The following is a 25,074-nucleotide window of genomic DNA, read 5'->3' on the forward strand; positions in this document are numbered from 1 at the left end:
GGGGGAGCCTGGGTTGCAGGGCAACTGAGTGCAATGGGGCATAGGACCCAGTGAGAACATAAGGTCAGGTGGTGAACAGAAATACAATTATGATGTCCACAGCAGCGAGCTGACCAAGCTATACTCACTGTAAGCACAGCTCTGTACCACTGCAGTGTAACACAGTTTTATTAGAAATTAGTGTTTTTTTTTCCATCACCTACGCTGAGCAACAAAGAATTGTAGTTACATGATAAAGGAGAAGTTCTCTCATGTCAGGACGTGTGCCATCCTTTAAGGAGAACTTGGTCAGGTAACAGAGTGATTAGGACCTAATCCTGGTCCGTGTAGTTAACAGCAGGCTTCCAGTTTTCTCAGAAACTGACAAGAAGGTTTGACCTTCATCCACACTTTTTGTTTACATTCCCCTGGGCTGCTCAGAGTTGAAAAATTCACACAGCCAAGAGCTGCTTTCTAAGTGGGGCTGGGAAACTCAAAGAAAATACCCCAAACCCTTACACCACAGTCTGATTTTAAAAGCTAAGATTACTTCAGTGAGTTCAATGTTAGTATTCAATATTTAAAGACCAAAGAGATATTTTCAGTTGGACGACATAAGTGCCCAGAGTCCCAGAAAGACTACTCACCACTGAGACAGTTGAGGATCTGAATGTCAAAGCAGTAAAGAGAGGCTACAGGGGCTGGGGAGGTCAAAGGACAAGCATTAAAATGCCTCAGTAGGGAGCTGGGACTTTGAGTATTAAAGGGCTTCAGGAAGGCAGCTGAGGAAACAGACCAGGGGCCTCAAGCAGAAGCATTCCAGTCGCTGTGGGAAAGCCACAAAGCCAAAGCCAGAATCCAGTCAAAGAAATGGATTTGTTTTCATCTTGTTACTCCAGTGAAGGCTGGAAGAACCGTTTGTGGCTGATCACCAAGGTGCCTCACCTGGAAGTCTTTATACATTCAAGACTGCGACAAGTGAAAAGCGCTTGATTAAAGTCACCTTTCCCCTGCCCCACCATGTCATTTCAGGTCCTTGTGAGTGTCTGCTAACCCTGGCCTGGCATTTGCCCATAGGCTCATGGGGTCAGCCGTGAAGAGCCACCTAGCTGTAGTAAGAGTAGTCAAGAGACATGAACTTGATAAGCTATGTCCCTTCCTGACTGAGTGGGTACTGCTAAGTGCTATGCTGCTTTGTTAGGCTGGCTGAACAGCTCCCTCACTGGCGGCATTCTTTTGGAAAAGAATTCGGATAAGCAGCCTCCTAAGGGCCAAGCCAAACAGAAGTGAATGAATACCAAAGCCCTGAAGAAGAACTTGCACCCTTGCCCAAGAGCCAGTGCTTGCATCTCCACAGCCAAGTACCCAACAAGAAAAATGAAGAACCTTTCAAGGCTCTTAGGCTACTCACATTATCCTGTGTTCAGGGACTCACCACTGGGCAGAACCACCATTCCCCAGCCAGGACACAAAACCAATAGCATGGATGCAGGGCAGGGAGATGTATGGCCAAGCACAGCCGCCTCTGCACAGGGCCTCCAGGAACGTGGGGCTCTGCGTTTGCTGTCCTCAGCTGATGGGCAGGCAGGTGTGGTGCCCACGGGCTCCGCAGCCTTCCTGCTGCAGCTCATGCTCCTGGCTGCAAGCAGCTCCTGGCCCCCGTGATGGCTCTTTGGGTTTAGAGTAAGTGAGGACAGCATGCCTTGGAGCCGAGGGCAAGAGAATCAAAGACAGCAATCATGTAAGACTCTAGAAGTTAGTACGTGACCCTAAGATGTAGGGGTAAAGTATCCTTTCTTACAGGGGTGTTATTAGGACCATAGGTCCTAACTCACACATCCTTACCCCCTCAGCGCTCTCTGGGCCAGCGGCTTGGCCAGTTTGGCAAAGCCAAAGATGGTCAGTTTTTTTTTTATTGCTTCTTTCCCCTCCCGCAGATTGATTCTACAGGGAAAAGGGGGTTAGGATCAGAGAAGGATGACGCGGGTCAGGGCAGGAGACAAATCTCCTGAATAAAAGTACAAAGTGCTTTACAGAAACAGATCCCAAAGGCATCAGAAGGGCCAAGGGTTCTGTTTTACCCACGGTCTTGAAACCCTGGAGCAGAAACACCCAGTCTCCTCATTATTAGACTTAAAACTAGTCATTTCCTAGATTATTTTTTAAAAACTAAACTCATTAAACCTGTGCTTAAACACCTTAGGAAAAAAGAAGCCCCACCTTCTGTAAGAAATTGGGCCTCCACAGCACCAGAAGCCACCTTCCCCACAGAGCGAACCCATTCCCCATGGGCCTCCCCGAGGCCTAAAGTAGCCCTTCAGCAGAGCAAAGGGGTGCTCAGCGAAGGGCCAAGGGGAATGCTCTTGGCAGGGGGGTGGGCAGGTCAGTCCATTCAGCCCAGGGGCGGCAGCGGCTCCCTGTGGCAGAAAGGGAGATGCTGAGCAAAGGGGCTGGGACTCAGTCATCCTGAAGTGCTCAGGGAGCTGGGAAAAGAAACGCAGCCCCTCCCCTGCTCAGGCCCTCTGACCTCCCAGGCAGGGCCTGTCATGCCTCTGGGTGCTGGAGCAGAGACCCCAGGCAGCAGCAGCGTGGGGTGGCCAATGGGGCGGGGTCCCACAAGAGAGGAGACAGGGTATCTCGTGCCCTGACTCCAGGAGGGTCTTGTCAGTCGCGATGGGCAGACTGGTGGCCAAGCTGCCGGTCATCATAAGTGCTATAGCGCTTGACGTGGATGCGGCGGACACGGTCCCGCAGTTCAAAGGTTTCCTCATCTTCACTGGGGGACGCCTGACTGCGGTTCCGGCTTGTGGCCTCCAATAGGGAGTTGTCAGGGACTCGGGGGGTCTCGTAGAGTAGAACGTTGAGTGTCTCCTCATAGATTCGGGCTTCTGGGAATTCCACCTGGGGCAAGGGGGACGAGAGGACCGAATGAGGTTTTACCCCAAAGAGGGAGCAGCATGTCAGGGCCCTTGGCCCTGTGCTGACTCCATAAGGCCTCCAGAACTCTCTCAAGAGACATGACTTTCTATCTCAAGAGGGAGGGTGGGGGTCGTCTTCTGAAGGAGGCGTGAGGAGACGGACTCTACGGACACAGAGACGTGGAACGCTAGCACCCTCCCCCTGCCTCACCCAATCCCAGACCAATGGACTAGTGTGTGTAGAGGTTATGGCCTTGCCTCTGTCTTCAGGCCTAGGTACAAATACAGCTCCCCTGCTTATTAGCTGTGGGGCCTTGGACTTAACCTTGCTGTGCCTCAGTTTCCACATGTTAACATCTACCTCAGTGAGTTGTTGTGAACATTACATGAAAGATGCAAAATGCTTAGCAGAGAGCCTGACGCACAGTGAACGAAAAATAAAAGCTTGGCTGCTCTGAGGCCTTCACGTGCACACAGCCCTCCCCCAGATGAGCTACCCTTCCACCCCAGCAATGCTCTGCTGTTTCCAAAACATGCTGGTGGCGGGGGGCGGGTGCACAGCTATTCTCCAGGGAGGCACCATCTGCTTGCAGCGGGGGCAAAGAGAGGGAGCTATCTCCTATCAAATCTCTTACACGTGCCTGGCATTGCGTTGTCACTGCAGAGGCTAAGCTGATTGACCAGAAACACCCAACCAGCGGGGGCCAGAGGAGATCTGAACAGCTCTTTCTACTGCCCTGCACTGCTTCTCCTAAGAACTGTCTCATTTTCATAACAGATCTGTTAAATTCACACTATCATTCTCAGATTTCTAATGAGGAAACTGAGGCCCAGATGGTTTACATGGCTTATCCAAAGTCAGAAAACGGATAAATGGTGGGCCCAGATTTCAGATCTGAATTGGGCCAACTCCAAAGACCCAGTCCTTCCCATGGCACCAGGCTGTTCCCTGCTGGTCAACAGCCCTGCCTCTCAGCTGACCAAAGCAGAGTTCTATACCATTCCCTAAACCCCACGCATTGGCTTTTGTCCTTGAGCAGCACCATCACGGCAAGTTTGGGAAAGACAGCAAAATGTATGCCCGGTGGCGAAAGGTTCAGCCCCACTCATGCAGGCAGAAGCCCCATACCTTGGTCTGCTTCTTCTCGGTGGCGTACACGATGGAGGTGCAGCACACCTCCGCCAGCTTCCGACCCTGCCCGTAGAAGGACCAGCAGCAGATCTCGTCGCCGATGACATCCTTGATGAAGAGCACACGGCCGTTGAAGCGCAGGGAGAGCTTGTCGAACAGCTCGATGTTTTTCAGCAGGTGGTCATCGGAGTTGCTGAAAAACGAGTGAGGGCCCGGGGCCTGGGAGTGAGGGAGGTCCCAGCACAGGGGCCGGTGCTGGCCGGGATCTCTCCTCCCTTCCACTGTGGTGCTCATGAAACGAGGAAGAGTCAAGATGCCAGAGGGACAGCGAGAGAAAGGGTCATGGGGCCCCCTTCGCGTTTGGGGGCCTGTGAGGAAAAGGAGGTGAGTTGGTTTTAAGTTAAAGCAGAGAGGACTGAGGGAGGGAGGTTTCCTCTCACCAGGCTGGAAGGAAGGAGGCTCGCTGCCATCTCAGCAGAAGGACCCCTTCCCTGGCTGTGGGGGGTGACGCTGGCAATATGTCTGCCCACGGGGAGTCCCTGAGAGGGTTTGGGTCTCCAAGCCTGCAGCGTCCTGCATATACTTAACTATGGCCTGTTGAGAGGCCACTGGGGGACAAGGGGGACACTGGCCCAGCTATGAAGAGCGAGGGCTGCCTGAGGAGGAGTCCCAGCCCCTTGGCTTCCCAGCCTTCCTCCAGCCCATAGAGAATGCAGGGAAAACACCTGGCCCGCTGCCTGACATGACACATGTTAAGAGGCTGTTACATGTTCAGTCCCATCTACATCCCAGCCAGGGCCCCACACTGAGTTCCAAATGCCTCGGCTCTGATTTCCCTCCTACTGTGTTCTCTTCCCGAGACCCACACTCACGCCAACTGTGCCAGGCGTGCAGGTGGCCTCCCTTGGGTCTGCTGCCCGATTTCTGTCTGCTCAGCCCTCCCCGCTGCTTCTGTGGCCCTTCCCTGGGCAGCGCACCCCACCCCTCAGCAGGTGCCCCACCTACCTGGTGTAGGAATACTTGTTGTTGCTTCTGTTGTATAGCAGCTTCACCACGGGCTGTGAAGGAAGAGAGCATGAAGGCCAGGGGCCTGACACCCCCAGCCCGCGGCCCTCGGCGATCCCTCGGAGGTCCCAGTACCTTGGTGGAGGATTCGATGAGCCTCTCCTCTTCCTTCAGGGATGTGATGACGGGGACGTTGCACACAGGCTGGTAGGAGTCCTTCTTGTCCTGGGTGACACACAGCCAAGAATCTTTTTGGGATCTTCTGTTTGCCAGGCTTAGCCAGGCTTTCCCCAGGAGCCGTCAGAGCCCCTCTGCCATGGCCACCCCCTACTTGTTGAGGAGGCATCAGATAGAGACAGGAGGCCCCTGGCAATAGAACTGCCAGCTGGCAAGCAGACCCCCATTCCCAGAAACCTAAAATCCAGATTATCTAGGCGGATAAACTAGAAGCACTGTCTACTCACACCGCCTGAGTCCGTCACCTTATAAACCGACCGGCTGCCAGCTTGCTTGGCCTGGGCAACAGCTGGTGTGTCTAACTAGGTTTGGACTCATCAATCGTACCTGCCACGTAGCCTTCCAGGAACTGGACCCTACCTCCGTGAAGGAGGGGGCCCATCCCGACCTCACAACCTGCCCAACTCTGCCTCCGTACCTGCAGGGCAGTCTGGCACATGTTCACCAGCCCCTGAATGAGGTAATATTTTGCTTCAGCCATCAGTTCCTTGATTTCTTGCCGGTTTTGAGGGAGGATGATGGTGTCATCTCGGAGGTAATTCAAAATGGTGCCAAAGTGCTTTCCACATCGGTCTATGAGGATCCAGCCTAGGGATTCAGACAGGCCCCAGAGGGTTACTGTTTGCCTCCAGGTACCTCAGAGCAGGTAGCAGGCAAAGGCCACCTGACGAGCCTGGTGGCAGGTGATAAGGAGCACAGAGCCCACAGCACTGGGTGACGGGAGTGGGAACAGAACCTCCGGCTGTTAAGTCCATGGCTGCCTTTCACCCCTCCTCCCTGAAGCCAAGAACTGGCAAATACCGTGGGAGACACAGGCCCTCCAGGCTCTGTGGAGGCCCACAGAGTTTGTCTAAGCTCAGGAGTGCTCAGACCCACCTCCCGACAACACAGAAACACCTGGCCCTGGCCATAAAATATGTGAATATTTTAAAAGTATGGATCTTCTCCCTGGAAAATATGTAAATACACAACATTCTATGCATAATTTCAAAGAATTCTGAAGCTCTACTAAGAACTCCAGGTGAAGGAGTCCTGCACTAGGTGAACAGGAAAAATGAATCTAGATTCCAGATCTGCCAGGCTTGAGCCATGCCCTGAAATCACTTCCTCAGGAACTTCTCCTAACTTCCCCACTCCACCCAACAAGCCCCAGCACCTCACCTTCTTTGTCGGTCAGCACCTCCATGCGCCCACTGAACATGGCCTTGAGCATGGTGTCATGCCGGGTTAGCGCCCGCACGGTGGTGTAGTACAGGGAACCACCCACATTGAGCTGGACGTATTTGTTGCCCAAGCCTCCTCCCTTGAAGCCGCTTAGCTTGGGTTTGGCCCCTGACGCTGGGCACAGACAGGTATCCCCCGACATCTCCCGCTGCAGGTAGATCACCACACGGCAGGAGGTCGGCTTGGAAGGCCCCGCCGTGGTGGAAGGGTCACGAGTGAGTGGCCAGTGGAGGCCAGAGCCTCATACTCTCAGCGCTGTGAGCAGGAGATGGGAGAGAAGACAGGAGTCAGCAGAGGAGAGCCCTCAGCCAGGAGGGAACAGGAAGAGAAACACTGACCATCCAGTCATTCTCTCCTAATGAACCCAAGTCTCCCTGGCGAGGCTAAAGCCCTAGGCAATGGCAAAAAAGACATTCCTGCTGTTCTTCATGGTACCAGGACCCAGGTCTGGGAGCACAGTCTCCCAGAACCCGATGCTGGTCACCTCACCAGTCTCCCTGAGACTTGGCCCAGCCCTGGATGGCAAGGAGACCAAGTAAACTCTTGGAGCTAATCAAAGGCAGCTCCAGGAACAGACTGGGCAGAGCAGAAGTCCTCACCCTGGGGATCCACCAGTCAGATTCCAGTTGTTTTCTTCTCAGTGTTCCCAGGATCCAAGATTTCCGGCCAAACCTACTGGGAATCCAGCCAGCCTAGGAGTTTCCCAGGAGTCTGAGGGACAGGATGCACTTCCTTTCTAACGATTCCAGGCTCAGGAGCAGCCTGCACCAGTGCTTCCTTTGAGCACCACCCAGAGTCTGGCTTCAGGAAGGCAAGTACAGCAGCTTCAGGAGAACATGGATTGAGCCAGGCTGGAGGAAGCCTGCCTGTATTCCTGGCAGAGGTTACCCTAGCTCCAGCCAAGGTTTCCTGACCTCCCCCTTTTTTGGCATCAGCCCTGTCCCAAGTTCCTGAAATTGTCACCATTTTTCAGGATAGAACAACTACAGGATGGCTATTTTTGCTTCTTTTTCCTGAGAACGGGTCCAGCCTTATCTCCTTCTCTCTTCCTGCCCAACAATGGGGAGAAAGGGCCAAAAAAGACCAGATGATAAATTTAAAAACAATTAGGTGATTTGGAAACTGAAACACTGACGGGAGTTCACAGGAGGGAGAAGCAAGCAAAGCAGAGGAGGGCAAAGCCAGATCACCCCTTATGATCTAGGTTCTATACGTGTTTTGGCTTTCTAAAGAATCACTAAAATTCATTCACTGAACGAAAACAAAAAGCAAACATTTTTTGCATGTTTATTATGTTCCAGGTACTATTCTAGGCATTTAATATATATCAGCTCATTTAATTCATTTGGCAATAAAACAATATTGAGTACCTACCAAGTTAAGCAGGAGGGATAAAGAGATGAAAAGATATTGTCCTTGACTTCAAGGAGTTCAAAGAAGCATGATAATGTCAGTTAACAAGAAAAAAAATAATAAGCGTTAGCATTTATCGTGCCCCTGCTTTGTGCCAGGTGCTGGGGATACAGAAGAGAACAAACAAGTCAGCCTCGTGGAGCTTACATTCTAGTGGGAAGACAACAAACAAGAAAATGAATAAATAAGCAGGCAATTCCAGAAGGTGAGAAATGTAATAATAAAGATAATAAAACAGAGAGAGTGACTAGGAAGAGGTACTAATTTAGATGGGGAGCCAGGGAAAGCCTCTTTGGGAAGGTGACTTTCCAGCTGAGCTCTAAGAGCATTCCAGACAGATGGAAGAGTAAGTGCCAAGTTCCTCAGTCAGACACAAATTTTAGGAACAGAAATAAGGCCAAGATGGCTGGTGCATAGAAAGTAGGGGGAAGTTGGCTGGATGTAAACTCAGGGAAGGCAGGGGCCGGATCATACTGAAGAGTTTGGATTTTATACTAATTGCAATGGGAATCGATTGTAGGGTTCAGAGCAGGGGAGTGATATGATCTGAGATCACTCTGGCTACTGTGTAGAGAATGGACCGCAAGGGTGCAAGAGACCAAGTGGGAAGACCGGAGGAAGCAGTAGTCTAGGCAAGAGATGATGAAGGCTTGGACTGCAGTGCTGGTAATGAAATCAGAAGAAAAGCGAAATGACCTCATTTCATCATCACAACTTGCAGAAGTTTACCCCGTTCTCTCTTTTAAGTGTAACCCAGAAGTGCACTGGTTTTCCCACGTTTACTGCTCCACTCTCCAAACAGTGCTTACCACAATGCTATGCACATTTAAAAGTATTTGTCAGTTTGTTAGACTGCAATTGTCCCCGAAAAGATTTAGGTAGGTCCCTGGGAGGAATGTCCGAGGGAGGCCCAGGGCAGGTGCTGTATGAAATACTGAATTCCTTTGGTGGCTTGTCATGTACAGGAGGAGATGAGCCCCCACCAGCAGATTGCCCAATCGGTAAGTCAACTTGAATAGTATGAGGTCACCTTACCTTCCTCTGCCCACCCCAAAGGAATAAATCCACCCCTTAACAGGTTTTAACAAATTCCCTATGTATTTTGTGTCTAGCCCAATTTCCCCAGGATCAGAGAAAAGGAGCTCACTAAAGGCTAGGCAGCTGCCAATAGAGGAAGACAAATCCAAGCTAATCTATTCTTTTCCAACAAAGCAATTGCTTTGAGCCCCTGGATGACGTCAGCTCAGATTCCACCGGCTCAGATTCCGCCCAGGCCAATGGGTTCCAGGAATCCTGTGGCAGGTGACGCCCCAGAAAGTAACTCCGGTGAGAATGAAGTTTCCACTGAGAGCCTCAATGCTCTTCCTTCCGGACTTTGTGTGTGGATATTTGGGGATGCTAGGGGCGTATCCGTGTCACACTCGGCGAAGCGAATGGCAACCCAAGACGAATAAAGGACAAACAACCACGGCGGTGTTACAAGGTGGGGTCCTAAGGAAAGAAGGTCCCAGAAATTCGTCATACTGGGGATGGCGAGGGGAGGAGCCGATCTTGGCTAGAAAGGGCGGATCTAGCAGAAACCCAAGGTGTAAATCTTATGCTTTATCCAAAGGGCCTGAGGAAATTCATCGAGACCCAACCTCTCCGTGGCCAGTGTAGAGTCTTCCCCAGCCCGTACCCCTCCCTACTATCGAGAAACCGAGACCGGTTCTGACACCCACCCCCAGGGGAGGATTTCAGCTCTCCACCTCCCTTCGCCGTCCCACGCCTTTTCCCCAGGACTGGGAGGGACTCTCTTTGCTCAGCCCAGGACCCGTCCATCCCTTCCCCTAGGGCATGGGCCGGCTCGGCTCTCACCCTCCCAGGTGGCGCCTCTCCTCTCAGCTGGGTTGCAAGTCGACACCGTGCCGCCCCTAGACTGTGGCCGCCTGCCCTCCAGCAAACCCGGGCCTTAAACTCCCATCCTCTACGCGCGGACTCCGCCCCAAGCCAGCGGGAGCCTGAGACTATAAGGCGGGGCAGGCCCAGCACCCAATCAGGGTGGAGGGAGGAGCCCCTGAGAGAATCCCGCGGTGAGCGCACAGCTACTTCCGGCAGCCTTTCCGGCGCAAAGGCCTCTGGGTCTTGTAGGCAGCCGTCTCTCCTTTCAGGCCTCTGTTTCCCAGCAGGCTCTGCGGGTGTACGGGCTTCCGGTGTCGGGAAGTGATGTTAGGCGTGAACAGGGCCTGTAGCCGTGGCCGCTGCTGAGGCTGGCGGGCAGGGCGCCGGCTGCCAGTGACCGGAGAGAGAAGCTGCCTGCCGACGTCAGCCTGGGTCGCAGCCGCTGCCGCCGCTGTGGAATAAACAGGTAAGCCATGAACTTCGGGTCGGGGGACGTGGGCGGGCCCGGGGCGAGATGAGCCTGACAGGCCCGCGGCCCGAGGAAAAGCCTTCCCAGGGTGAAAGAAACGTGGGAATTCCTCCCGGCTCTGGGAGCGGTTTTACCCCCGGCTAAGGCCTGGAGCTTTACGCGCTGATGCTCGCAACCATCTTAGGAGGAAACTGAGGCTCAGATAAGTTCAAGGAGTTTACGTAGGGAAGGCAGCCAGCTCCATCACCCAGGTCTTCCTAATTTTCCCCACACCCCACGGATGGAGCCTGCTCGTAGAGCCCAGTGTGGGTCCGGAAGAGCCCGGGGGGGCCGGGGGGCGGAGAGCGCGTCACCACCCTGATCTTCAGGGAGCTCAGTCCGGCTCTTGTGCCCGGTGCTCCTCAGGTGCGCGTGTGGTGGTAATTGGGAGAGAATGCGGTAGTCGGCTGTGAACCCTCTGCCTACACTTCCTCTTCGGTCTGACCCATCTCATTCAACTATGTGCCTTCCAACCGTGCAGCTGGCTCCGGCCAGATACACGGGACTCTTGTCTGACTCTCCTTCACTCCTCCCCAAACCCCTGCATTCAGTCATCCTTTACTAACTCCTATCAACTCGACTTACAAAACATCTCAAATCGGAACACTCTTCTTCAGCTCCAAGCCTTGGTTACTGAAATAGCTTGCTCTGTTTGTTGTCACAGTCATTCATGCCACAGACATTTGCTGAGTGCCAGTTCTGTGCAGGCACCATGCCAAATGCTCGGGTAACAGTGATGAACAAGATAGTTGTAGCTCCATCCTCTTATTCCCTCCAACCCATTCTCCATCCTGGGTTAGAGTGATCTCTCTAAAAGGCATATCTGACTATGCCACTCTGCTGGCTGCCCATTAATTACCCTTATGAGAAACTCCAGGCTCATTGCTGCAGCTTTCAGAGCCCTCCGCCATCCAGCCCTAGCCTCCCCACCTCACCTCATCCCGTTCCTCTCTTCCCCTTGCTCAGTGTTTCTACCACGCTAGCCTTTTGGCTCTTGGAACACATCAAATTTCTCACAGCCTCAGCATCTTCACACAAGCTTTTCCTTCTGCCTGGAATACCTCCTCCCCCTTTAACTTGAAAAACTTCTGGACACCCTTTAGGTCTCAGCGTGTCACTTTTTCAGAAGACTTTTGTTTACAAATTTTTTTTGTAATTTTGTTTACATATGAATTATGTCCTCCTGCTACGGCTTCACGTAGCACCATGTGCTTTTCTTCATACTGTTATCACAATTCATGATTATCTGTTTACTGTCTGTCCAGAGGTCAGAAGCTAAAGCATTAAAGCATTTTCTTCACTTCTCTATCCCCAGAGCAGGGACTCAGTAGATGTTTGTGAATAAATGCAAGTTCTTAGGGAAGAGAGTGGAAGTTGAAGCAGATCTTTGTGCCCTCAGGTTACTTGAAGCAGTTGTTCTAATTAATCAGCTGGTAGGTGTTAAATGCTTAGACTGTGTAAATAGAACAAATAGGAAGACAGATCTTCTTTAAAAGCCCAATTATAAGGGAGCTCTGGATGATTAAAATGTTTCAAAATGAAGATGCTAGCCAACATACTTCAATGGGCTCCAGTGAGGCCAAAGGCTCTGGACCACGGTCATACACAGCCAAACATACATTAGTTGGGCCACACAGTGTTGGATGTGGTTTTTTTTTTTTTTCCTTGCTTAAAATTTTTGAATTAGATACTCTCCTTTAAAAATCAGATTTCATATATTAATCTGGATTTCTGGTCCTCTTGAAAATCAGTTCTTGCAAGAATGGAGCTTAATTCTTTTTAACCATTGCTCTTCCTATGGCACATCTACCCCGGGAAGTCACTCGCAGAATCACCCCATTCAGAACAGAACTTCTCTCAGGAAGCTGGAAGGGAAACAGGTGAGGCTGGGGGTGGTGGGAGGGAAGGGTTGGCGCAGGGCCAGGTTGTGGTAGCCTTCGGAACACCTTGGGTGTGGGAATTGGTATAGCAGCCAATGGCTAGACCTCAATAGCATTGCCTCCCTTTTTAGACAGGGTGTATGCTGTCTTATTTTTATTTTTATTTTATTTTATTTTGTGTGTGTGTTTAAGCCAGAACGAGGGTGAGTTTTCAGTGTTTCCTTCTCAGAGTTGAGACATCCTTTGGACCAGGAATGCAAGGTGGCCTGGGAAGGGAGAAGTTATCTCTGCTGGTTCTCTTGTCTACGGAAAAAAAAAAACCCAAACTCCTTAGCTTAGCACACAGGGTGTTTCTGATCTGGCTCCATCCGACCTTTCCAGCTCCATCCTCTGTCTTTTCATCTTCTAGGCAAGATAGGCCCTTCCAGTGGCTTCATGCTCTTGTTCAGCCTGTTTTCTCTGCTTGGAATGCCTTTCCTTGGCCTCCTTATTGGTATGTTGTTGATGATATTTCACTCCTTTTTGTGTTTTCTGCTAGAGACTGACCCCTTTGGGTCCTAGTTCAGGCAGCTGTACCTGTGGCGTACATTTTGGGTAATATTCTTACACCTGGCTTCTTATTTCTTTAACCTTAATTTTTAAGTCACTCAGATTTTCTTTTACTTGTCTTTTATGTTGTTCCTGTACTATATTTGAAAAGTTCTTTTATGTCCTTTTGGGTACATAGCTGTGGTTAAATAAATATGCTTATGGCTCACAACTTAGTTCACATGTCACTTCCTCACCCCAAGTTAACTGTTCTATTCTCCTCCATGCTTTAGTGATATTTCTGTAAAAGCACTTAACACAGTATAATTTTTCAGTGTACATGTCTGTCTTCCTCCAGCTAAACTCTGTGCTCCTCCAGGGCGGGCACCATGTTGTACTCATCTTTACCCCCAGCATCTAGCAGTGTTGGCATGTAGTAGGCCCTCAAGAAATGTGTGTTGAATGAACGATGCCTGTGACAAGCAACTGGACTTTATTCTTTCCTGACCCTTGGTCCTATGACACACCTCTTCCTGGCTGACACTGTCACCCCTTCAGAGCAGGACTGCTCTTCTCTAGGGAAGCTGGAAAGGAAACAGGTGAGGCTCAGAGAGGCAGAGGCAGAGGGAAGGGGGAGCCTTTGGAACACCTGGGTTTTTGGCATTGGTGTCCGGGGCCAGGAGTGGGGCTGGGCTGGAAGCTGGCATTTCCTTGAGTGGCTGGGAAGTGATGGGGATTGGGGCTGGTTTCTTTACAGCCATGGCCAAGGACATCCTGGGTGAAGCAGGGCTGCACTTTGATGAGCTGAACAAGCTGCGGGTGTTGGACCCAGAGGTTACCCAGCAGACCATAGAGCTAAAGGAAGAGTGCAAGGACTTTGTGGACAGTGAGTGTCATTTGGGGAGACATGGTGCCACTCAGCTTTGTGCCCCGCCCCCACCCCCAGACTGCAGCTTTTGGCCCTGCCACAGCGGAGCTGCTGGTTCCCAGAAGGTTAAGCCTGGCCTCCATGAATTCCCATGTGCCACCCACCTTGTCTACCTGCCTTCTTGTGTAGTCCCAGAGCACCAATCAAAACAAACACTGCAATGGAGAGAGGAGGGTATTTGTTTGGCTATGCCATCTCAGGAACCTTAAACTTCAGAACTATGGCTTGGGGGTGGGAAGTGGAGTTATGATTTGATTTCTTGGGAGAAATAGTGTTCTCAGTGCCTGACTTGCCTTGATTGATTGATTGATTGATTGCCATGCCTCAGGGCATGGCCGTAAGTTAATAAACAGTTCCCTGACCAGGGATCAAACCCATGCCCCCTGCAGTGGAAGTGCAGAGTCCTAACCACTGGACTGCCAGGGAAGTCCCTGACTTGCCATTATTTGGAGTGAAAATTGCTAGAGGCAGTTCAAAAGACTCATTTTTTTTTTAGCTAGATATACCCAGGATGCCTCCTGTCCCAGCAGCCAAGCAAACCCAGTAGCAGTGAATACAGAGCAGATCTAGCTAGAGTAGGGATTTCTGAGCTTTTGGACACCTGTAGGCTGTGGAGAGAGCTTGACTGGTGAAAGGTAGTGTGGGTTCTCTCACCAGTCTTCTGATTGCTGTGTGCATGTCGTCCTACCCTCTGGGCCTTAGTTTACTCCTCAGTAACATGGGGTTCCACTACACCCAAGGACATTGAAAAAAGCAAATGCGAGATTAAGTCCTTAAATGCTTTGAGCTTTTTATTAGCTCAGGTCATAGGTGGAAAGCCCCTACCCCACCATTAACTGAAATCTAGTGTCTTATCTGAGGCTTGTCTAGAGGCAGTGTTCACGTCCTGAGGCGGTTCTTTCATGAACACAGCGCTTTGTGCCTCAAGATCCAAATATGCCCCAGTCCAGCTCTGGGCACCTGGCCACCCTTCTCTAGGTTCAGACCAAGGGTGTCAGACACCAAACGTTTTCTGACACAAATTAGAAGGGGCAGTTAGCCCTGCCCTCTTGGTGCAAGGGAATGCTGAGGGAGAGTGGTGATGCTGAGAAAATAACACATTTTGTTGTGTTCTTTCCCCAAAAGAAATTGGCCAGTTTCAGAAAATAGTTGGTGGTTTAATTGAGCTTGTTGACCAACTTGCAAAAGAAGCAGAAAATGAGAAGATGAAGGTAAGATCAGCATGTGTTTTGTCTAAGTCTTGGCCTGGTTCACTAGCCTCTCATCCTTCTGCCCTCTTGACGTATTTGGGGGTGGGGTGGGTAGGGGAAGGTGGGCGGGGATTCTTTAATTAGAACAAGATTTTAAATAAGAATACTTATGCAAATATTGAATGATTATGCTTTACACCTGAAATAACTCCTGGTCCAGTTAACCTACTATTGAACTCTTATATGCCAGTGTACTTTCAGTCATTGTTTCCTTTAATCTTCACGTCATCACTGAGAGAGGTGGTTTACCCTCATTTTATAAATGAAAAAATGAAGGCGTGTAGGGTGTAGATGACTTGGCAAAGGACACAAATGGCGCACCAAATGGGCCACTGTGTGCCAGGCTCTGGGTACACTCCTAGGTCTGCCTCAGAGCTGCAGTTCCGTTCTCACCAGGCACTTTGGGATCGTGAGGTTAATTAAGCCTCTCTCTGACTGACTCCTAAACCTCTGAGGCTCAACTTTCCCCACGCTGCACCCCACCCTCCACCGGCCCCAGGCAGCATCCCTTCCCCACTTGAGGACTTTAATGAAGCCGTGGCTTTCTTTAGCAGTATCGTGTTTTTCTAGGCCATTGGTGCTCGGAACTTGCTCAAATCTATAGCAAAACAGAGAGAAGCCCAACAGCAGCAACTCCAGGCACTAATAGCTGAAAAGAAAATGCAGCTTGAAAGGTAAGAAGTTTTGACATAAAGCAAGTTCTTTACTGAACTGCAATTCTATTTTTCCCTTTCGAATGGTCACCTCTTGTCCTTATTCTTCATCATCGTTCTCCCAGGAATAGTGTCTTAACTTGTCATCCTGATTAAAATAAAAATAAAATTACATTTCATGGGAAAAAAATGTTACTATCAGACAACCTCTAGTAGTTTGAGAGCACGAACACTCAGGTAGTGGGTGTCCAGAGTTGGCTGGCTCTCTGAAAGGAAGACTCTCAGGGCTGGAGACTTCTCATGGGTGGCCCTAGGTAGGGCTTTGCCTCTTATTTTTTCTCTTTCTTGACCTCACTAACTTCATTTTGAACTCACACCGTTTCTTGGAATCATCTAAATCACTTAACATTCTTCTCTAGAAGAATTAAGTCCATGGTTTATTTCATCCATTTTGAGGGCTTCTAACAATTTTGTTTTTCAGGTATCGGGTTGAATATGAAGCTCTGTGTAAAGTAGAAGCAGAACAAAATGAATTTATTGACCAATTTATTTTTCAGAAATGAACTGAAAATTTCATTTTCTAGCAGGAGGGCAAATAAAGAAAAAAACCCCACAACCCCCAAACCAAAAAAACCTCTGCACCAATCCAGTGACTTGACTAATGACCCAAGTGTGTTGTGTGAGATGGTGTGTGAGGAATGCAGCATCTCTGAAGGCAATAAAACAGATCTGGGGGAGCTTGTTTCAGACGTCAGTGCCTATCTGCAGGCGAACACCCAGTGGCCATTGTGGTCCAGGTTCTCACCTCTTGCATTCTCAGTCTGAACTGAGCAACCTATAAACTTTTTTTGTAAATTCACAAAGCTTTGGAAGGAAAAGCAATAAATTATTATTTTCAAATGGCTTGATCTACCTCTTTTCCTGGTGCCCTTGAAATGTACATTTAACCCTTTGTAAGAGAACCCTGGACTCTCTAGCCCCTGGTCCACAAAACAAACCAGGCAGTGGTCAGCAGCTACCTTTATTTTGACCAGATACAGGAGTCAGACGATACTCCCAACAATCAGACCATTAGGGCTTGTAAGCAAAACAGGCAAAAAGGGGGAACTAACCAGGACAAGCATCTACCATTTTCCATGTGTGTTCACAAGTCTTTTTTTTTTTTTTTTTTGAGTTGGCCTCCAGTATGAATTTAGAGAAAGCTAGCGGAATACCAAGTACTAACGTGAAGAGACCCTATATGCACACACTGGACCTGTCATGCGCAGTTCCCCACCACCCGTTGCCTTTGACTGGGAATGAGACAGGAAGGAATTATTAAACTATTCGGTAGGACGAAGTTATCCAGGAGGAGGGACACCTCCAGCGCAGGTTTGAGACACCAGATGTCAGAGTAAAGGAACTTATGTTAGGTGGTCTGTAAAAAGTAATAGAAGTCTAAGGCTTGGAAAGAGGATAAACAAGGAGACTTTAAAAAATCTCTTCTCCTGGGACAACCTGTTTAAGACAGAAACAATACACCTTCCAATTTGACCCATTTCTGACTGAAGGTCATGCCAAGGTTGAATGTTCAGGAAAACTAAGTTTAACCCTCTTACAGAATAGGTCACCCCCACCTAGGCATGGGGACAAGAAAACAGTTTTTAATGAACATCACAGAGGCACAGCTTCAAGCTTAAAAATGGCCTGAGACACCCCAGTGACATGCTGTAGAGGATCATGAGTCAAAGGGTTAGTCACATGTATACTCTGGGTCAAATGACTCATGAACATGCCAAGTAGGCCATGTTGCTTGGAAGTTTATCTGGTGTCTGGTCTGGTCCTGCCTTTAGTAATCCTGCAATGGCACTTGGGCACACAGTGAGGCCTTTGGCACCACTTCCCTATAACCTAGCCCACACCCCTCTGCTCATCCTCAGGTGATTGGTCTGTTTATGCCAGTGCCCTTGGAAGATGAGGGTTTGATGTGCCTCCTGCCAGTGCCTTGGCCGTGTATGTTGCTGCTGGTGTGTTTCAAATATTACTGAAAACATGGGTTCTGAGCATTTTCCTGGTACTGGGTCCAACAGGAAACTGCCCCGTGGTCCCCTCTCCCCTGGACCCGGGGTGGTTTTTCCTCATTTTTTCTTTCTTTTCTCCTCAGACTTGTAGTAGGGGTTCTGCAACATGAAAAGCAGAAGTATAAGAGGGATGAGAAAGTAGGGCATGTAGACAGATATAAGGAATAGTCGTTCGTGGAAAGTCTTAGGTCCTTGTCCTCTGAAACAACTGGCTTTGGAGAAATCCTCGAGTAGAAGTGTGGAGAGGATTGGAATCAGAGTTGTCATCGTTTGAACCGAGTAGATGATTGCAGGGGTACGGATCCACCTGCAGCCTCCTGAGGTCATCGAGGAGAGAAAGAGAGAAGGGTTAGATCTGCTCATGGCTCCAGGTGTGTCCACAGCATCCTCCACCCTGTCTCTGCCTGCTCCCTTCAGCTGAATCATTCTGCCTCCTTTTCCACCAAGTGGAAACTGGATGTGATATAATAATGCCCAATGTGCAAACTTATGTGACAGCTGGAGCCCTAGCCACTGACTGCCAAAGAACACTGGGTGGTGTCAGAATTAATTCAGAAAAACTCTAGGGCAGTTAAATGGCCATTACTAGTTAAACAAGGTTGGTCTAAAATGCAATGGGGGGAAGGGGAAGAGGCGGGGGCAGCCCTGTCAGCAACATCTCTTTGCTAAGTAATTATATATAGGTGAGAGGGATCAAGAGATTCTGCTAAGAGATGGCTTGGGGGTTCCAGTGGGAAAGAAGCTGTACAAGCTTAGTTACCATGAACACTGGTGTGGCCACCTTCTTTTTAAAAGCATTTGTCATGGAGACACTGTAAGAATAATTTTTAAATGAGAAGTTAAGCCATTTAGAGATTAGCTTGATGCTACTGCTTAAAAGCCAGTATGATACTACCCAAAGCAGAAAAATAAAAGCAACAACAAAAAAAATTCTGTTGGGGGGGAGGGACAATAAAAAGGAACAAGTTCAAACTTGAAAGTAGCCTCAGGTTTCATGTGTGTGAGAGATTTCCAGTTGACTGAGGCAGTCCTGCAGCCACAGACACTAGCCTGAGCCACATTAATGTCCCTATACAAGATCTACCCTGGCCGTTCCCACCAATCCTATATCACCCTCATACAGCCTCCAGGGACCACTCCCCTCTCCCTTGGTAAAACTTTCCCAAAAGATTTCTGGGACCTGGTTTCAGAGGAGAAATGGGATTTCCCCATTTACTAACCTTTGAAGAAGGCATATGTTGCGACAGGAAAGAAAGGCAGCTGAAACACAAGCTCGCAAAACAGGAAGGACTTATACCACACCGGGGGGTTCTGTAGCAGGGCGTCTTTGAACTCCTCAGTATACCACTGCCGCAGGTTTCTCAGCTGGGAAAAGATGAGGATCACAATGAATACAGCTACCTGGCAGGACAGGCTTCAGCAGCTCCAACCCACTGGCAGAGCCTCTCACTGCCCAGCTCCCTTGGCAGCAGACGGCACACCCAGCTGGCTTTTGTTGTACAGCCTAGATGGTCATTTAATAAAAACTCACCAGCTCTAACTCAAATGTTACCTTCTCCCAGCAGCTTTCCTCAGCTCTTCCAGCCCCTGTGTGCTACCCAGCATGTCTGTGATAACACACGTCCAGGTGTGGATACCGTCAGGAGCAACTGTATGTGGCCCTTAGTAGGCTCTCAGCTGAACGCACAAACGTGAAGTATCTGCCAACAATAGCCTTCTTTACAAAGAAATGATGTGAAAACCATCCTGACGTTTGTCCTTTCAAAATAGCAACTGCACAGCAAGCTCCAAGGGCCAGACTGCCTCAAATACAGAAATAAGTTTCCTTGTCTTTTTTGGGGGGCGAGGTGCGGGGGGAAGTGTAAGGGAGGTAAATCTAACCTCTGCGAAGTTGCAATTTTAGACAATTTAACTTATCCCCAAATCTCAAGTTCCTTGTCATTCTTTACCCCCCGAATTCTAAAGTTTTTTCTCTTTTAGGAGATCAGTAGTATATTTGCAGAGGAACAGACTGCCTCACTCTGGAGAGTCTCAGTTCTAGCTTGGGCCCCACCTTCGTGATGACACTGTCAAATCAAAAGATGCAGATCCGTGTAGACAAGGCTGCAGGCAGGGGAAGGAAGCAGGAGGGTTTGAGGCTGCCCATTCTGTGCTCTTTTAAGAGCCCAAAGCCTAGGGCTCTCCACACTACGTAGACTACTGAAGGTCTGTCACATTTAACCTCCTGGAGATGGCATCTTGATATTACGATAAATCAAGACAGCTTCCAAGATAAGCATTTGGCTTACAATGGAAAATCCAAAGGTATTTTTCCTGTTAATTTTTAATCTAAAGATAAAGGCTCACTATTGTGAAATAGAGGCCTCTGTGCTGCAAGTGAGCTTTAAGCAAACATCCAGAAAGAAACATTCTGTTAGCATAATATTAATTACAAAAAGGCCTTAGCTAGATAATCAACTTATTGACCAAGTGATCTTGAATCTGTATTTGACTTGAAATTTAAATTCACAGCAATATCCTTAGCTTCCTTCTAAGCACTTTTCAGGATGGTAATGTGGTAGAAAATATTCATAAAGGTTAAGTCACTGCACCTCTCCTGGGCTCTATTTTCTCATCTGTAAAACAAGCAACTTGGACTAAATGTTTTTTAAGATCCTTTTTTGCTTTCTAGATTTACTTAAAAAAAAATATTGGAAGGATGTATTTTGAAAGATTTATTGCAGAATTTAAAAGGCATTCTGGTTCATTTGGGCTTCCCTGGTGGCGCAGTGGTTAAGAATCTGCCTGCCAATGCAGGGGACCTGGGTTTGATCCCTGGTCCGGGAAGATCCCACATGCCGCGAAGCAACTAAGCCCATGCACCACAACTACTGAGCCTGCGCTCTAGAGCCCGCGAGCCACAACTGAAGCCCGCACGCCTAGAGCCTGTGCTCCACAACAAGAGAAGCCAGTGCAATGAGAAGCCCGCGCACCGCAACAAAGAGTGAGCCCCCGCTCGCCGCAACTAGAGAAAGCCCACACGCAGCAACAAAGACCCAATGCAGCCAAAAACAAATTTATTTTTTTTAAAAAGGCATTCTGGTTCATTTGAACTTCACTTTCTATTCAATTCGTATACATTCAGATCCACCTATTTCATAAATCCAGGCAGATTTGTACAACACTGTAATTTCTAAGGGCTGCAGGATAATAACAGCAAAATTTAAAACACAGTTGACCCTTGAACAACACGGGTTTGAACTGTGCAGGTCCGCATATATGCGGATTTTTTTCAACAGTAAATACTACAGTACTACACGGTCAGTCGGTGGCTGGTTGAATTTGAAGATAGGAACGTGGGTATGGAGGGCTGACTATAAACTGTACGTGGATTTTCGACTGTGGAGGGTCAATGCTCTTAACCCCCAAGCAGAGTGATGAGCATGGTACCCAGGGGCTGAGTGCCTGGCTCTGAGTGCTGGCTCTGGGCAAAGCACTTAATCTCACTAAACTTGTTTCCCAATTATATAGTACCTACCTCGCTGTTGGTAAGATAAAAAGAGTTAATACTTACAGTCATTAGAACAATGGCTAGCACACAGTAAATGTTAAGATTACTTAACTGTAATACATATTTGGAGAAGTTCAATTTAATCCTATTAAAATCTCAGCATGCAACTGGTCATTAATAATTATTAGGTAAGACCCCCCAAAAAGGTAATAAAACTGTTTCCATTTATAACTGACTCACATTTGACTCAACTTACCATTGTTATCCATTAAAATATTCACCTGGCCTTCGCACATGAATTTCTAGACTGAAGTTGCTACTGAACAGTCTTGCACTCCTCTTAGAATGAGCGCACAAACTTTCAGCATCTAGATGCTCACTTGTTTTCCCTTATTTTAACAGATGCAATGCTACCCAGCTGCAGATGATACTACAAAATGCTTCCCATCCTCTCCATATTCTAATCCAAACTAAATTCTTATTGTTTCATAGTAAGAGTTTTTCCAAGTGTTGATCTGATTCAAACCAAGAAAGATATTTTCAAATTTTAGCCTAACCATTATGTAATCTCCACAAGCTTTTTAGTTCTGGAGAAACTCCTATTTAGGAAAAACACAACAGATGTTAAAATTTGGCATTTTTCCTTTTTTTTTTTTGCGGTACGTGGGCCTCTCACTGCCGTGGACCCTCCCATTGCAGAGCACAGGCTCCGGACGCGCAGGCCCAGCAGCCAGAGCTCACGGGCCCAGCCGCTCCGCGGCATGTGGGATCTTCCCGGACCGGGGCACGAACCCGTGTCCCCGGCATCGGCAGGCGGACTCTCAAGCACTGCGCCACCAGTGAAGCCCAAAATTTGGCATTTTTCAAAGAGAATGTGAAAATAACTCAGGGCTTTTATTATTATTATTTCCCCATACAGAAGCAACAAAGCCATCATTGCCCACCCCAAAGCAACAAGAGTGAATAGAGACACAGGCCTTCCAAGCTGGGAGGCCCCTGTGTTACTAAGGTCTTTAAACAGTATCACAGACAGACACACACACACACACAAACAGTTACAGAGTTTCTGGTCAGATCCAGCCTATGTTGGCCCTTGACCTTTTACAACAAGTCAACTTAAAAAAATAAAGCTGAGGGCCTCCCTGGTGGCGCAGTGGTTGAGAGTCCGCCTGCCGATGCAGGGGATACGGGTTCGTGCCCCGGTCTGGGAGGATCCCATATGCCGCGGAGCGGCTGGGCCCGTGAGCCATGGCCGCTGAGCCTGCGCGTCCGGAGCCTGTGCTCCGCAACGGGAGAGGCCACAACAGTGAGAGGCCCGCATACCGCAAAAAAAAATAAAAAATAAAAAAAATAAAGCTGAGAAAACTACCAAATCAAATATATAAGTTTAAATGGGGTCTTTATGATTTTGGAAACATTTTAATTGTATTTTCTGAGTGGTGAGCAAGAACTTGTGGTTATGGCACATTCACAGAAGATAGGGAAACCAATAGCTGTTAAGTCTGGAACGGGTGGCTACCTGGAGTAACATAACTGCTGTGTATGTATGTATGTATGTATGTATTTATTTTGCCTGTGCCAGGTCTTAGTTGCGGCTCTCGGGATTTTCGTTGCGGCATGCAGGCTTCTTAGTTGCGGCAGGCGTGTGGGATCTAGTTCCCCGACCAGGGATCAAACCCGGGCCCCCCAAATTGGGAGTGCGGAGACTTACCCACTGGACCACCAGGGAAGTCCCATGACTGCCTAGTATTAAAGGGACTCATTTATAACATCAGAGATTGTGAACAGGCAGCCTGCCTGAGTTCTGTTGGCCACAAAGACTTTGCACAGACATGGCTCTCCTTTCTTCAAGGTAACTAATGGCTAATGCGGAGCTGTGACGACCTGTTTAGAAGGATCATGTACCACCCGGGCCTGTGTCGTAGGCTGAATAATGGCTCCCAAAGACATCCACATCTTAATCCCTGGAACCTATGAATGTAACCCTATTTGGCAAAAGTGACTTTGCAGATGTGGTTAAGTTAAGGATTTGGAGATGGGAAGACTATCCTGGTTATCTGGTGGGCCCTAAATGTAATTACTTTTATAAGTGTCCTTATAAAAGTTGGGCAGAGGGAGGTTGGACTAAAGAAGAAAAGGCAGCAAAGTGATGACTGAAGCGGAGATTGATGTGATGTGGCCACAAGCCAAGAACACCCGCAGCCACCAGAAACTGGTAGAGGCAAGGAACAGATCCGCCACTAGGACCTTCAGAAGGAACGAGGCCTACAAGACTCATTTCAAACTTCTGACCTCCAGAACTGAAAGATAATAAATTCATGTTGTTTTAGATCACTATATTTTTGTAATTTGTTACAGAAGCAATAGGAAACTAACACATCTTGTATGTGTTTGAGCTTGTGATTTAACTCATCTCTCTCCTACTTGACAGTTGAAGCTACAGAGCCCTGACTTACCCAAGGAACTCAAGAAGTTCTTGGAAGAACCAAGTCCCCAGACAATGCTCTTGCCACACACAACCTACACTTTTCCCAGGAAAGGGTAGGTCAGAGGTCTTCCCATTTATGCTTGGAGCTAGAAACAAACCAGACAACGGAGTGGGGGTTTATTGTTGAGCAGTGGCTCTTAACCTTTTGGGGAGGGTCAGACCCCTGGAAAAGTTGATGGAAGCTATGGAAAACAAGGCACACAAAATTTTGCATACCCCATTAGGGGTTCATGGACCTCAGGGTAAGAACCCCTGCTCTGCAGAGAAAAAGCATTTAAAGAGAAACAGAGGTAAAATCAAATCTTTAGGTAGACACGTCAGGCTTGCCTATAGTTCTGCAGACAGATTGGAGAACTGTAGAACTGAGGACTGGAATTCTGTGATAGAAGGTTACAAGGTCCACACATGAAAATAAAAGTCAATAAATAAAAAGCATTTAAAGCAAAAGTTAAAGTTTGGGGTAAAGAATGCTCTCCAATAACCAGGAAATGGGGCTTTCGCCTCCGTTTCTACTCAGGTGATCATTCTTGCTCAAACCCAATAAAAAAGGACGATTTGAAAAGGTGTCGTTTACTTCTGAGCTTTTGAAGTTGCTGGGTCCTAATCTTGAAATCAGGACGCTCTGCGAATGTCCCTTAGAGGGGTCTAATACTACTTGCGTTATTTCTTTGGGATTAGTCGGTATTTTTAAAGCTCTCCCAAGAAACACAACTTTAAAACAAATCCACCATGTGTCCATAATTTAGACACTGGTTCATCCAGGCTACTTCCCTCAAATACTGACAACTGACCAGAGCTGGGGTGTGGGAAGAGGGAAGAATTGTCTTTAAAAGGAGCAAGGTGTTTGGCCGTAGGAGCCTTGGGGAAGCCGCTGGGAGAGACAAAGAAAACCCCGAGGAAGAAGTCGAGTTGAAGGGTAAGGAGGGGCCGGAGCGCCGGCGGAACCCAAGGAAAGCAGGAGGGAACCCTGAGTGGGCGAGGCGGGGCGCCAGGCCGGAGGAGGGGAGATCACCGGGACGCCGGGGCAACCGCTACACCGAGGGGCGCCAACCTCGGCGACCGGCGGCCAGGACAGACAGCGCCCTCACCTCCACGGGGTAGAGATCGCGCGGCAGCAGCGCCTGCAGGTCCACGAGCAGGGTGATGGGGATGTGGGAGAGGAAGTAGAGGCCCAGCAGCCACTCCAGGCCGCGCCGGGCGCCCAGAGGCCCCATCATCCGTCGGTTGGGCAAAGCAGGAGCCCAGACTACGCTAGAGGGAACACGACGTGGGAACACGCCCGCAACCTCGCCATCCCAGGACACCGCGCCCCGCCCCGCCCCGCCCCGCCCCGCCCCGCCTTGAGGGCGACGAAGGCCTCTCCCATTGGCTGAGAAGCCGCGCGCAGGCCGGGAGCGTCCGCCAAGGAGGCCAGCGGACCTTTTCCATTGGCCGCGGGGAGCGCCGCGTGACGTGGGGGCGGGGCTGCTCGGCTGCCACGTGGGGCCGCTCCGGGCGCGG

General features: G+C 49.1%; 3 protein-coding genes across 4 annotated transcripts; 1 reads left to right on the plus strand and 2 right to left on the minus strand.

Annotated features, from left to right (window-relative positions):
• Positions 1-150: 150 nt before the first annotated feature.
• Positions 151-9,900, minus strand: TNFAIP1 (TNF alpha induced protein 1). Of its 2 annotated transcripts, XM_082604831.1 has the most exons (8): positions 9,766-9,900; positions 9,056-9,399; positions 6,433-6,750; positions 5,690-5,859; positions 5,170-5,259; positions 5,035-5,087; positions 4,027-4,222; positions 151-2,880 (listed from the first exon to the last, which is right to left on the minus strand). In XM_082604831.1, the coding sequence occupies exons 3-8, from the start codon at positions 6,635-6,637 to the stop codon at positions 2,644-2,646; spliced, it is 951 nt and encodes a 316-aa protein (XP_082460957.1). In that variant the 5' UTR covers positions 6,638-6,750; positions 9,056-9,399; positions 9,766-9,900; the 3' UTR covers positions 151-2,643. The 2 variants fall into 2 exon arrangements, with proteins under 2 accessions (XP_082460957.1, XP_082460956.1); XM_082604830.1 differs by lacking the exon at positions 9,056-9,399.
• A 176-nt stretch (positions 9,901-10,076) lies between these two features.
• IFT20 (intraflagellar transport 20) lies at positions 10,077-16,439 on the plus strand. The gene is given in 7 exon segments (XM_082604833.1): positions 10,077-10,255; positions 13,064-13,268; positions 13,271-13,304; positions 13,463-13,591; positions 14,759-14,844; positions 15,454-15,557; positions 16,018-16,439. Coding segments are annotated over 6 exon segments (480 nt in total). The 5' UTR covers positions 10,077-10,255; positions 13,064-13,223; the 3' UTR covers positions 16,100-16,439.
• On the minus strand, positions 16,045-24,868 carry TMEM97 (transmembrane protein 97). Its single transcript, XM_082604832.1, has 3 exons — positions 24,663-24,868; positions 18,817-18,961; positions 16,045-17,913 (listed from the first exon to the last, which is right to left on the minus strand). Exons 1-3 carry the CDS (start codon positions 24,789-24,791, stop codon positions 17,654-17,656), a joined length of 534 nt encoding a protein of 177 aa, XP_082460958.1. The 5' UTR covers positions 24,792-24,868; the 3' UTR covers positions 16,045-17,653.
• Positions 24,869-25,074: the final 206 nt, after the last annotated feature.

The sequence above is a fragment of the Mesoplodon mirus genome, assembly GCF_964341445.2.
Source record: "Mesoplodon mirus genome assembly, chromosome: 18".
Classification (NCBI taxonomy): Eukaryota; Metazoa; Chordata; class Mammalia; order Artiodactyla; family Ziphiidae; genus Mesoplodon; species Mesoplodon mirus.

Coding starts and splice junctions, on each gene's coding strand:
- TNFAIP1 (XM_082604830.1), bottom strand. CDS start 6,637: ATGTCGGGGGATACCTGTCTGTGCCCAGCGTCAGGGGCCAAACCCAAG. Junction 5,860..6,432: donor GGTGCTGACCGACAAAGAAG/GTGAGGTGCTGG, acceptor CTGAATCCCTAG/GCTGGATCCTCATAGACCGA. Junction 5,260..5,689: donor TGTGCCAGACTGCCCTGCAG/GTACGGAGGCAG, acceptor TGTGTCACCCAG/GACAAGAAGGACTCCTACCA.
- TMEM97 (XM_082604832.1), bottom strand. CDS start 24,791: ATGATGGGGCCTCTGGGCGCCCGGCGCGGCCTGGAGTGGCTGCTGGGC. Junction 18,962..24,662: donor GCGATCTCTACCCCGTGGAG/GTGAGGGCGCTG, acceptor ATCTTTTCCCAG/CTGAGAAACCTGCGGCAGTG. Junction 17,914..18,816: donor AACATATGCCTTCTTCAAAG/GTTAGTAAATGG, acceptor CGATGACCTCAG/GAGGCTGCAGGTGGATCCGT.